The 12,834-nt window shown below is 46.6% G+C and overlaps 1 protein-coding gene across 19 annotated transcripts in view; it reads right to left on the reverse strand.

Moving 5' to 3' along the window:
* The window catches only part of LOC149328933 (CUGBP Elav-like family member 2), a 572,935-nt gene that overhangs the window by 45,801 nt on the left and 514,300 nt on the right, over positions 1–12,834 (reverse strand). For all 19 annotated transcript variants that reach the window (XM_089559969.1, XM_089559968.1, XM_089559966.1 and 16 more), the window contains 2 exons: positions 3,488–3,545; positions 1,790–1,867 (listed from right to left, as the gene is read on the reverse strand). In XM_089559969.1, coding sequence (XP_089416095.1) covers positions 1,790–1,867; positions 3,488–3,545 — 136 coding nt within the window. The remainder of the gene's footprint in view (positions 1–1,789; positions 1,868–3,487; positions 3,546–12,834) is intronic.

Genomic DNA, 12,834 nt, shown 5'->3' on the forward strand with positions numbered 1-12,834 from the left:
AAAAAATTGTGTTAATACAACAGAATTATTGTTATTACCCTTTCATGCTACACAACAAGCTTCTCCTAGTCAAATAAACAGTTTAAAGAATGATTTCAGGGTGTTTTTAAGAACTGAAACACCTAACAGTGCATTTCAAAAGGCACAGTGATATGTTTGCAGTGGCACTAGTTTTTTTTAATACGCACATAAAAAAAACACACAAACCTTTCTTCCAGATTATGAGAAATTCCCATAACACAACCTTTAAAATTTGCAGCCTGCTAATGAAATAACTGGAACTTTATTATAGAACCGAAACAAACAGGCAAATTCATGGAACATTAGCTAATAAACAGATGAAAATATTTTCTGCATTTGAACAAAACCCAAACAAATGAACCAACAAAAATTCCCTGTATTTTCATGGAACAGAACCAAATGAACACACAAACAATAGCCTGAATGTGCACAGGGCACAAAAAATGAACAGGCAATAAAATACCTTGAAAAACGTCTTGAAACCTCTTGGCAAACTGATGTTTTTGTGCCTTTATGATGTTTAGTTCTTTTGTTTTGTGCCAGGAGATTGTATTTCCAAATAACGTGTGTGCTTTTATTCCCTGTTAAAAATCTGCCCATCCTCATATTTTGTACTGACTATCGTATCACTATCATATTACTATCATATAGAAATTTGTCCTTTCGCACTCCTGTAATAGTCTCTGTGAGACTGACAGTATCAATAAAAGAAATGAAATGAAATAGTCTCAGTGCAGTAGACAAGGCCACAGAACACACAGTGTCACTATGCAATGTGCTCTGCATCCCAGTTTTTATTTTTTTTAGTAACACTCTTTTAATTAGGAGAATGTACCATATTAGTCCAAAAAATGTCCCACTGCAACATATCTGAGAGTATGAAGCTGCGTGGAGCACAAACAACCAATTCCCTTAGCTTGCATGGTGCACCAAGTCTCCAGACCATTTTTCGTGACATGTACCGTATTTTCCGGTGTATAAGACGCACCCTTGTACAAGACGCACCTGCCATATATGCAGGCTGTCTTTCAAAAAGTTGGTATATAAGACACACCCGTGTATAAGACGCACCCCAATTTACCAAGTTAGGCTAGTGAGGCTTAATTAAACATGCTTATGCGACCATCGCGAAATGCACCGTACGTGTGAGAAGTTCTTAAGCAACGCTAAGTGATCGAAAAAGGCAACACTCACGCCATACTCGGCCACGTTTTGGCACAAAAGAAAAAAAAGCGAAAGAACTTTCCTTATGTCCATAACATTTTATTTTTACATAAAACCTTCGAAGTCTTCATCTTCGGATGCGCTATCGAAAAGGCAACGCAGCTGGAGCATTTTCTTCGCACTATGTACGTACTGCGTATACAGTGCAAACAAAGTTGCAAAAGGGTGACTAAAAAAAACATCGGCTTCTCTTGGATTTTCATGATAAAGTTCACCTAAAAAAGTTACGTACGGCAGTCCCCGTATTGAAGTATTAACCTAGTTACAACCATGTTATTGGTAGTAATATTTTTTTGGTGAAAAAAGCTTGAGCAAGAACCTCAGTCATTTCTGAACTCGCAAAAAAAAAAAAAAATGGAAAATTCGCATATAAGACGCACCCTTGTATAGGACGCACCAGCAAAATTTTTGAAAAAAAAAAACCGCGTCTTATACACCGGAAAATACGGTAATGACATGACATGGAAGCACATGTCATGAGCCATGCCTCGTGACATGACGCGGAAGCGCAGGGTATTTCCCCTGCTGTCCCTCATCTGCCCACCTGTGCTGGAGTTGTTGGCTGAAGCCTGGGCTGCCGCTAGCGCTGCCAGCTGTTGCTGCACATTCAGGGATCCAAGACCTGGCGACCATGCAAAGGGGAAACACGCTTCATTTCTCGCACACAATGTCCAATCATCACCACCGCCATCAGCCAGGTTTGGTCCAGTACAGAAAAAAATTGTAGGGCAGATTACACTCTCGTGTAAGACTGATGACACAGCGATGCTGTTTGAGTTTGGTTCGGCTAAGTTTGCGCCCCCTGTCGGAGCAGATGACAACCAATACAATAGTTGTCGTCCGCTCCGACAGGGGGCGTCAGGCGTCCGTGGGTGACCTAATTACTGCGAACACAGCCATCGCTGCGCACGGCTAACGGAACAACCTCCGGCTTAAACAGCACCGCAGTTAAAAATAAAAGCTTTCAACACCTTTTTGCACATTCCCGGTGTATTGAATTTTTGGCGCAATTACCACTGGCACCTTGCGTAAATAACTAGTTTTTGTGACACAGCAGTTTGTATCACACTGCGATTTCTGATGATAAAACTCATAACAAAATCTATAGCACTAAAATCAAAGGCATGTGTGCTAACTTGGGCAGGGATCTCAACAATTAGGCATATTTAAACAAAATTTATAACCTTCGCAGCAGACCAATATGCTCCATAAACACTCATTCATAAAGCTATGGATTTACCTTCAACTTAAAGGGAACTAGACATTTTCTAAACAGTGCCCTATGTGTTTGCAAGAATTATTCCCTTCTTCGATAACTATTCTAAATACTTGGGATTCTTGCCAAATACACCAAACAAATATATGTTCCCTTTTCCATAAAAAACCTTGTGCAACCATTCAGGTGATTTAGAGTGGACAGGTTCAAGCACTTTCACCCATTGCAAGCATTTAGGCAGTTCAAGGACACATGGTATCCTTGGCGGATTTTTAAAGCTGGTTGAATTTTTTGATGGCCACTGCATACCACGCTTTGACAGTCCAGCTGAGATGAAGAAATGTCATATGTGTACATGCCTAGTCCAATAGAGTGAAAAAGTAAAAAAGAACCTCTTTAAAGCATAAAAAAAGCAAAGGAAGCATTCTTTGAACATAATGACACAGCAAAAATTTGATATCTGCCATGATATAAACTTTGTCAACATAGGTATGGTAGTAAACGCTTGAATATGCTTTTTGTTTTAGAGGTATTTTTATCATTCACTTCAATCTTGCTGCTGACACTCCCTAGTCTACTTTGTGTAATGAGCAGAATCTGCACACAAGATAAGGCAGCCTGGAGCCCAGCACCAACCAAACATACATTTCAGTGCCAAACATACTTTGATACAGCCATTAAAAATGCCAGCACAAACATTCAAACAGTCCGAAAATGTTTTCCTCACACAAAGAAATACAAAAACTGCCTCCATCATAAGCTCCATCCTCTTCAATGCACAGACAGCAGTCTGTCACTTCAATTACACAGCAAATTTTTTTCATTAAAACCAAGGTTTGTAACATAGCTGTAACTATTATAAGTTCAATATTGAGTTGTATCATCATCTTCAGCCTACTAATTAACACATGCACTGTTAACGAAAGTCAGATTCAAGCAGTCACTTGAGACTTCAACCTAGCAAAAACATACAGGCATCCAAAAGAATTAATTATGAGAAAGAACCATGGATGAGGAGCTACCCACCACTGCTCAGCTGCGGAAGATTGGCAAAGCCTGGGAATGCCCCTGCTTGGGCGGCTTGCTGCAAAGGAAGAAAACACACCACTTGAGACATCCAGCTCCCAAGATACAAAAAAAAACATGAAAAAAAGAAGATTATCCATGAAAGAACATCAGTGGATTTCTCAACACGACCACCTGAAAGACAACATTACAATGACCATTCTGCACAGTTAAACAGAGACACAGGCCCAGAGAGATGGGCATAGAAGACTGATTGATGGCCGCACCTACACCCAAGACTTCAACACCTAAGACACCAGATCCCGTTTGAATGCTTCTGTCTTCCACCGTGCTCCTGGCATACGCTGGTGTTATTTTTTACTTTGGTCCTGAATGTTAGCTATAGCACACACATCTAATTGCTGAGCAACTCTACCGAACCACAAATCATATCTGCATCTCAGCTATCAACCAAGTGAGGGAAAAGCAAGCCTAATAGTAAGTATACATCACCACAAAGTGTGAGTAGACAATATGTCTGAAGCATACGCACTGAACACATAGCAAATTTCATGCATAAGCTGCTCATCTGTGGTGTGTGCACATGTTGTCGCAGACTGCAGTCACACATGGCTCATCATCATGCACGCATAGAGTTCACTTGCAAGACCCAGGTCAGGCCATCCACACACCAGCGTACATGGCTAAGTAACTTGTCAGTGCCCTCCACACGCTGACTTCCCAAGGAAAGTAGGCAGTTGCGTAGGTAAAAGCATAAGGCCACGTGGCTTGAGTTTAACAACAAAAAAAAACACGAAGGCAGTTCCTATGAAACCAACCATGATCAATCATGCCACGATTACAAACTGCTACCATACTTATAAACGCACTTTTTTTAAATCTGAAAAACCCATCTCTATAACGGTGCCGTTCCACTCAGGCGATTAAACTAAGACATGCATGAAGGAGGCAAAACACATTTTCATGCACCGATGGCACAATTTGGACAGTAAACATCAGGAGGGTAATAATACCCACATTAGCCATTCTTCGTGGAACCCACTTTTTACGAGGCTCTGTCTAGACAGAAGGGGACTGCCCCCAAGTGTCTTCAATCACGCGTAAGGGCAATTAATCACAATTTCGAGGCACGGCCATTTCACATCCTCTACACACTGATCCTCCTTGCCAGCCTCCCACTGCTCCACAGGCGACCGGGGGAGGGGGGGCAGACAAAAAACACCATCGCCCACAAGAAATCGAGTCAAGATTTATCGCACCCCCTCTCCATCGTTCCTCCTTTCCCTCTACCACAGTGTGACCCGAATCTGCGGAAAGTTGAAATTAAAAAAAAAAGAAAAAACGTCCCGCGAACGGCACTGTTAAAAGGCGAGGTTACCGAAGATACTCGCGCCCGAAAAGAATCAAGTCAATGAAACTACCAGCAAAGAACAGCGACGCTGTGTGCGCTTAATCTGGGATCCGTCAGGCCGGAAGCGAGGAACGCGGATACGGCGCGCAGCGGCCGCGCTTCGTTGCGCCAGTACGGTGCAGCGGCACACTCGATGCGAGCGCGGAAACACGGCAGAGACAAGAGCGTGCGAATCGCACAACGCGCCTTTCCGAAGCGTGAGAAAGCAGTTCCGTATCACCGCCTCACTAACTGTTACAACGACAGGGTATTCGCACCCAAAAGCTCTTTGTACCAAAAGGGGTGTAATATGGGTGACAGCCTTAGATTGAACTTTCCTATATTCTGTGCACCCTTTTTATACCCAATGAACACCTTCTTTTCCGCATCGTAAAGAATGCAAGCAGGGGTATAGAAATATGCTCGCATTCTTACGATGCGCAAAAGAGGGCGCATATTGGGTGTAAAAAGGGTGCACCGTACATAACAAAGTCCAGTCTAAGGCTGCAACTCGTATTACACCCTCTCTAAGGCTGCAACTCGTATTACACCTGCTTAGGTAGAAAGGAGCTCATAGGGAGTAAAGAAAATATGCTCGCATTCTTACGATGCTCAAAAGAGGGTGTACGTTGGGTGTAAAAACGGTGCACCGTACATAAGGAAGTCCAGTCTAAGGCTGCAAGTCGTATGCACCCCTTTAGGTAGAAAGGAGCTCGTAGAGAGTAAAGAAAATATGCTCGCATTCTTACGATGCGCAAAAGAGGGTGTACGTTGAGCGCAAAACGGGTGCACTAAATGCAGAAAAGTGCAGTCTAATGCTGCAAGTCGTATTACACCCCTTTCGCTACACAGTGCTCTTAGGGTGCGAATGCGAATGAAGGCGTAACGCTTTTCGCACGGCGCAAAGAAATAGGAAACAACGCTTCCTAGAAACGACTGTCACCAGTTGTCAGAAGATGCGAAAGCTTCTTTGTAACAGTTGTCAAGAGCTCAAAAAAAAAAAAAAAAACACCTCAACCAGAACGTCTGCAAACATCGGCAAAGTGGCTGTGATACCGGTGACTCCGAGAGACGCCGATATAACTTAACTCCCCCTTCCGGTAGATGGCGGCACGATACACACTGCAGATGGCGGCACGATACACAGTGCAGACAGCGTGAACTCGTCTGTTCAGCCAGCCGATAGCGCCGCCGCTCCAAAGCTCGCACAACGCTGCACAGATTTCGCGCCACGGCGCGGCGCACAGTTTACTTTTTTTCACTTTTCCGCCCATTTCAAAATCGGGGTAACGCAGCTAATCGTGACAAACGACCACCGAAGAGCGTGTTACCTTCTTACGCCGGTGCGTGTTTGTGCGTTGTATGTGCGTGTGTAAATAAACGCCGACGCGGCGCGGAAGACGGGGGCTCTGGGGGACTGCCGATTTTTTCCGGGGGGGGGGGGGGGGGGTTATACTACACACGCCTGTTATCGAATAATAACCAACAAATGGTCCCTTACACTCCTACTGCGTCGAGAGGACAGAGATGGCAAAAAAAAAAAACGGCGGAAAGGTGGGCGCCGCAAGCGAGGCGGAAGCGCAGAATGTTGCAAACACGGCCCAGAAGCAGCGCGCGCATGAAGAAAAATGTTTCCAAAAGTTTCGTGCGTGCTGCTCTCGCAGCCGGTGCTGTGCCGTATCCTTTTTATTTGTTTCATTTTTCCTTAGCTCGGCGACGCGCGTGTTCATGTCGAAAAATGAAGACAAATCGGCAGTGGCGAAGGACGCTTCCGGGTCTACATACTCGTATATACTTGGCACAGCTCGATCGGATCAAGATGGGACAACAGGCAGAGAAAACAGATTGAAAAAATCAGTTTAAACATGAAACAAAAATTAAAAATATGAGCGCATGAGGACGAACAGGATACACAGGTGAACAATTTTCAGCGCCGCTCCCTGAGCAAAGCTTTCAGCCCTTATAAAAATTGTCTACAGACTTTCTATAGACTTATTGTACACTTTATTGCTCTCCTATAGATATTTCTTTTGTCTCTCCTTAGACAGTCTATTGACAGAAGCCAACTAAAAGTGTATGGACATAAATCTATATATTTCTTTAGACTGTTTACACGATTTCTATTTCCTATAGACTAGTCTACAGAATTTGTTTACAGAAAGTCTATAGAATTTATAGACAAATGTCTATGAACAGTCAGTAGACTGTCTAAAAATATTTTTGTTAGCGAGGTTAACGAGAGCTTCTGTTGCAACACATTCCGGTGTACCCCTACAACAGGAAACGACTCTGATAAACACCGCCTTTTCCAGAAGTATTCGATATAAAAAAAATACGAGGCGACAGATCCCAGACATCACAGTTCCGAGCACATGTGGCCGGGGGCCACCGACGCATCGAGAGCGGTATGCATACAGTCGGAGGAAAAATTGGTTGATGCGCTGCCTTGCGACCCACCCTTGCTTGATTACTCTCTTTCCGGAAAGAGCACGGAAGTCCTCTTACACCTGCAAGGCATTTCAGGCGTTTCTGTTGCGCGAACGCGTCGAAATAACCGTTCCTCCGCACATCCTTAACCTGCAAACTTGTGCTGCCGACTGTACTGTCATTTCTCTCCCCCAACTCCCTCTCCATCCCTAATTCCCTGGCTCCACGGTTCAGGTGTCCACCCCGACTCAGAGTTAACCCGTCTTCCCTTTCCTCCTAACCTCCTCCCCCATCCTCTGGCCAGGCACAAGAGCGATGAGGACGACACCGCGTCCAGGCGGCGAGCTGGGTCCCAAAGGGGGCCATACATCTAGGGGCGGGGAAAAAATGGGGAAAAGAAGAGGATGAGATTCAATTCGCGGCTCCCCATTTGTTACCCGCCAAGGCCGTGCGCGCCAGCGAGCCGCCCATCGGCCCCAAGCGGCCAGCTCGGCGGCAGCACAGGTATAAGAGCCTGGCGAGAAGGCCGTCTCCGAGATTGAGCGGCTTTTTTTGTTGTTTTTTCCCCGCTTTCTAGCCTGTATGGCTCTCGCGAAGCGAGGGATGACAGAGCTCGGGGCAACGCGGCTGCAATGCGCGGATATTTATGCCAACTTTCCACCCTACAGACCCCCCCCCCCCCCCCCCCTTCCCTGTCTGTATACAAGCCGGCGGTTGTATCTCGAAGCACATGCACGCTGTTCTCTCGGCCATTCGTCCAAGCTGTGCCCCCCCCCCCCCCCCCCCCGCCTCCGGCCCGCCCGTTTCACATCTGCGGTCTCGCCACCCCCCTGGCACCATTCCATGCCAAGGAGCCCGGATTAGAACTAGGTTACGGATGCTGCCGGCGCGGTTTGCAGCAATTTGTCATCGGGTGCGGCAAAAAACCGCGCGTCCCATTTCTATTGCTTATCTTGTTCCTCTCTCGCATAACCAATTGCTCCCATTTAATTCTCGCTGCATTCATTATAATTTATGAAACCATGCAGAGGGGGGATAGCAACCGCAGATTGCGCCTTTGAACGACAATAACAAATCGGCGTTTCCGGCGGGCGCACGTTAGATGAGGAAAGCAAGCTCGTAAGCGCGCGCACACACGCACGCACGCACGCGCGCGCGCACACACACACACACACACACACACACACACACACACACACACACACACACACACACACACACACACACAGAGAGATCTGGAGTAGCATGCTAGGTTCATAACCAGGCAGACCTCTCCTTTATTCATTAAAGTCTATCTCTCTTCTCTCTTACACACACACACACACACACACACACACACACACACACACACACACACACACAAAATCGCTTTGCCTAGCTCAATTACGTAGAGCTCGCTCGTATATAAATGATCCCTGCCAACGCAACTCGTTACAATGAAGTTCTGTCAACAGCGAAAAGATCTCATGTAACGAGCACTGCGGCGTAAAAAGGGCGCGGGGCAGCACCTACAAAAACATCACAGAACACATCGAAATCGACGTCGCTCAGAATGCAACTATTTACTTAAAACTCTAGTTTTAACTTTTTAAAGTTTATTTAAAAGCGTATAGAAATGAGTGTGATACTACATTCCACCCTCTGTTCGGTGGAGGTCCCATCACGCGCGAAGCGCTATGAGCAACGCGCAGCTTGGTCTGTGCGTCGTCAATTGCTTTTTTTTCTTCGTAACATTGCGTTTAATTGCATGCACACTTCAAACTCAAAGCAAACAACTTGCAGCGGGCAGCACGTGTCTATACACCATGTAATAAATTGCGCGAAAATGTGTCATAAATAAAGACAATTAGCGGATAATCCACTGGTTGTGATGACTGTCTATTCTTTTTTGTCTGCTGATGGCGTGTTTGTGCGCAAAGCAACTCAGACTTTTTTTTCTTTTGTAAAGGCAAATTCCTTTAATCCCGCGTGCACAGGGAGCGCTCGTGGTGTTTTTTTTTGTTCATTTTTTTCTTCGACAAGAGCGTTCAAGCTTCAGCGGTCGTTTTTCAGATCCCCGAAATCGAGGTTTATATTTCCACAAAACTCCGCGACACATATGAACGAGCCGGAAAACGTCGCAGGGCGCGCTGGCACCCGCTCAATCTCCATTTGCCCCACCGTCTCCACGCGTCCAGCGTTTTCTTTCTGGTTGGCCAATGAGTTTATTTTTTTTTTCTTTTTAACTTCTACAACAGGCGCGCATGTTCACAGAAAGAGACAAGCGTAAGCACCGCTGCGTCGTATATAAAACTGCCGCCCGAATATATAAGCACGCACGCACGCGCATGCACACAAACACACGCACACACACGTCCCTTATAAAAATAGTCTATAGACAGTCTATAGACCTCTTATAGACTCCATTTCCTTCCTATAGATACTTCTTTTTGTATATTCATAGTCTATTGACTCTCTATAGAGAAAAGTCTACTAAAAGTGTATGGCCATAAATCTAAAGACTGTCTATAGCATTTGTATGGCCTATAGACTGTTCTCTAGGATTTGTCTATAGACAGTGTATAGACTTTATAGACAGAAGTCTATGGAAAGTCTATAGACTATCCAAAAAATTGTAAGGGACGCACGCTCTCTCCCTGGGAAGGCGGGGGTTGAGGCGGTGTTACCTGAAGTTGACCGCGCAGTGATGGCACAAAACAGACAAGAATGGGACACAATTAAGCCGTCCTAAAAAAAAGGCACACAACTGTGGCCACGAGGAAACGTCACAACTTGCGTCACGCTCCGTGGTCGAGCGGACGGCCACCCCCATGTGAGCAGAAGGGAAGCATCTACCCCGCCACTCAGCCCAAGTGTATTTAGGGGAATCCCGCAAAGCGGAGTGCATTTCAATTAAGGGATTTACACCACCTAATTGCAACACTTTGGATGCACGCTGACTGAAGGAATGTCCATCGCGACATCGGCACCGAGCAAATACCTCCACAAAAGATGGAAACAGCAGAATTCTTTCATTGTTTGTATGTTCGGAAAGCAAGATGTTCAGTGGGCTTCGAGCAACTATTCTCTTGAGGGGAGCATACGCATCACAACTGTAGTACAGCCTGCGGTCTTGCGCGAACCCAGACGTGTGGATCCACTGCGCCGTTGACTGAGAGCAGACCTCGCTTACACCTGTATTTTGCCTCCATGTCCATCTAACGAAGCGCAGCCGTCGATGATAACGACAGTTATGAACAAAATCAATCAATCAATCAATCAGCGATACAAACAGTGAGCTACGACAGTGACTTGTTATAGTGCACAACGCGTCTCTGCCCATGACGACTGTTAATGTTTATGAATAGAGCTACTTATATATACAGACAGTTTCCAAAGCTAAGGGAACAGATAAAATTCGTTTCCTTCCAGGAACTGAGGAGAAGACAGCCAAACTGTAATGTCTCCGAATCCCGAAAACCCACACAAGAAATAAAAAAAAATGAAGCAGGAAAACACGGTCAACTTTAGGAAGACGGAACTGTCGCGCTTACTTAATAAGCACATAGAGAGAGCGAATGATGAGAGAAAAACAAAACAAATCCACAGCAATCCAAATATAATGGGAGACCCGGTCCCAGCGCGACATCGAGTCAAAGCGAATGAAGGCGACAATGAAAACAAAGCGATCCGAAAAGCGTACGAACATCGGCACACAGCAGAAGCAGCAAGCTCTGCAACCGCTTTCGCTAGCCCCCCCCCCCCCCCCCCCCCCCCCCCCCCCCTCGAGTTAGCGGCTGCCACGTGAGGGCTCATCAATTCCAATTGAAACGACGCGCCTTTACCCGCGTACGGGGGAAATTCCGGGAATTTCTTCTTTTCCCCAAAGTAACAAAAACGTTTCTAACCCGAACGCCTCTTCCTTTCGTCCCGCTTTGATCCCGGCAAAATAAATAAATAAATAAATGCGAATACACCGCAACGCCAGTTTAATTTTCGCCTCCGACAGTTTTACTGGAAGCGCAGGAATGACAGCGAGAAGGCGCCGCTGCAGCCATTGTTCTAAAAGCCGGCCGCGCGTCGCTAGCGGGAAACGATAGTGTCGCAAATAATCGGGGCCGCGAAATGAAAGGGAAATGCCACGGCGCGCCTGAAAGAGCAGGAAAAATCTGCCTTTCGAAGGCGCGTAATTTCGTTCCCGAAACGCTTTGTTTTAGTTCCTCTTTACCTTTATCCCCACAACTCTTTCCTTTCGTTCCCCAGAAAAATGCAAACGCTTTCCCCTTTATTCTGCGGGAATCCGCCGGCAACATCGAGGGACAACGGGATGGCCATTGCGCGGGAAAGCTATAAAACGGGGTTAAAATAGGGAAAACAAAGGAATGAGTGGAGGAAGACGGCAGAGGCTAAGCGAATTCGCGTCACAGTATAAAACGCGGACACACGAAAACACACACAAAAAAATAAGAAAAAATGCGCGGTGGACCGGCGTGACGTCGCTATTGAGCGCGCGCGACGTGCGAAGGCGCGACGCTGTTGTCATCGTCCTCGTCGTCAGCGCGGCAAATCTTTCCAGCGCTCGACTGCAGCAAATCACCCTTTGTTCTCGCCGCCTGCTAAACCGGCCCCGTCGCAGACGAACAAAAAAAAAGCTCACAGGCCTTTAGCAGACAAACCAAAGCCGGCCCCAGCAAAGAGCAAAAAAAAAAAACATCGCTTCCGACTGCAGCGCCCCCACCCTACCACCACTTCCCGCCGCTCTTCAATACGTCCGTCTCTCTCTAGGAAGCTGTCTGCGGTTCTTTTGGTGAAGAATGGAAAGGAAGAAAGAGGAGGAAAAAAGGGGAGCGAGGGTGCGACGCGCAGCGTTGCTGCACATACGGGCAGTTAGAAAAACGCAAGCCTTTGGCGGCAGAGGCGGCGACAGGAACGGGGCCTTAATTAAGAGTCGGCGGGTCTCTTTGGTGTTCCCTACTAATGAGCAGATAACGGCTCCGCCGCCGCTGCTGTCCCTCTGAAACGCTGGCCGCCTCCACTTTCTCTCCAACCTCTTCCCCAACTCCCTTTCTCCCCTTTCCCTCCTCAGGGCACCAGACAAGCGAGCGCGTATTGACGCCGTGCAAAGAGAAAGCGCCCTCACCCACTCGTCCCGTTCAACAACCGTCCCTACTCCGTGAGGAATCTCCACAGCTGCTCCCATCCTCCCCCTCCCTATACTAGCCGCTTTCTATACGCGCCCTCATTCCCGCTATTCAGCGGACCCATCGGGAAAAAAAAGGGGAAGGCAGGACAAGCGATGAATAGACCGCGCCACGAAAAACTCATTACGGACGTTCTCGCGGCAATCAGCTCCGCGTCGCATATATATGTGTGTACTAAAGCGTTGGCGGAGCTTGCGGCCATTTTATTTTTTCCCCAGGCTTCCCTTTTTTTTCCCTCCCCATATATAAGCGCGCCCGTCCACTATTTAGCGTTCTCCTGCCAACATGGGCATCTCCACGCCATGCTTAATTTTCGTGCCTTAGGGATAAAACAAATAGAGGATAGGCGT

The sequence above is a fragment of the Amblyomma mixtum genome, chromosome 9, assembly GCF_055824585.1.
Source record: "Amblyomma mixtum isolate Tamu chromosome 9, ASM5582458v1, whole genome shotgun sequence".
In the NCBI taxonomy this organism is placed as follows: domain Eukaryota; kingdom Metazoa; phylum Arthropoda; class Arachnida; order Ixodida; family Ixodidae; genus Amblyomma; species Amblyomma mixtum.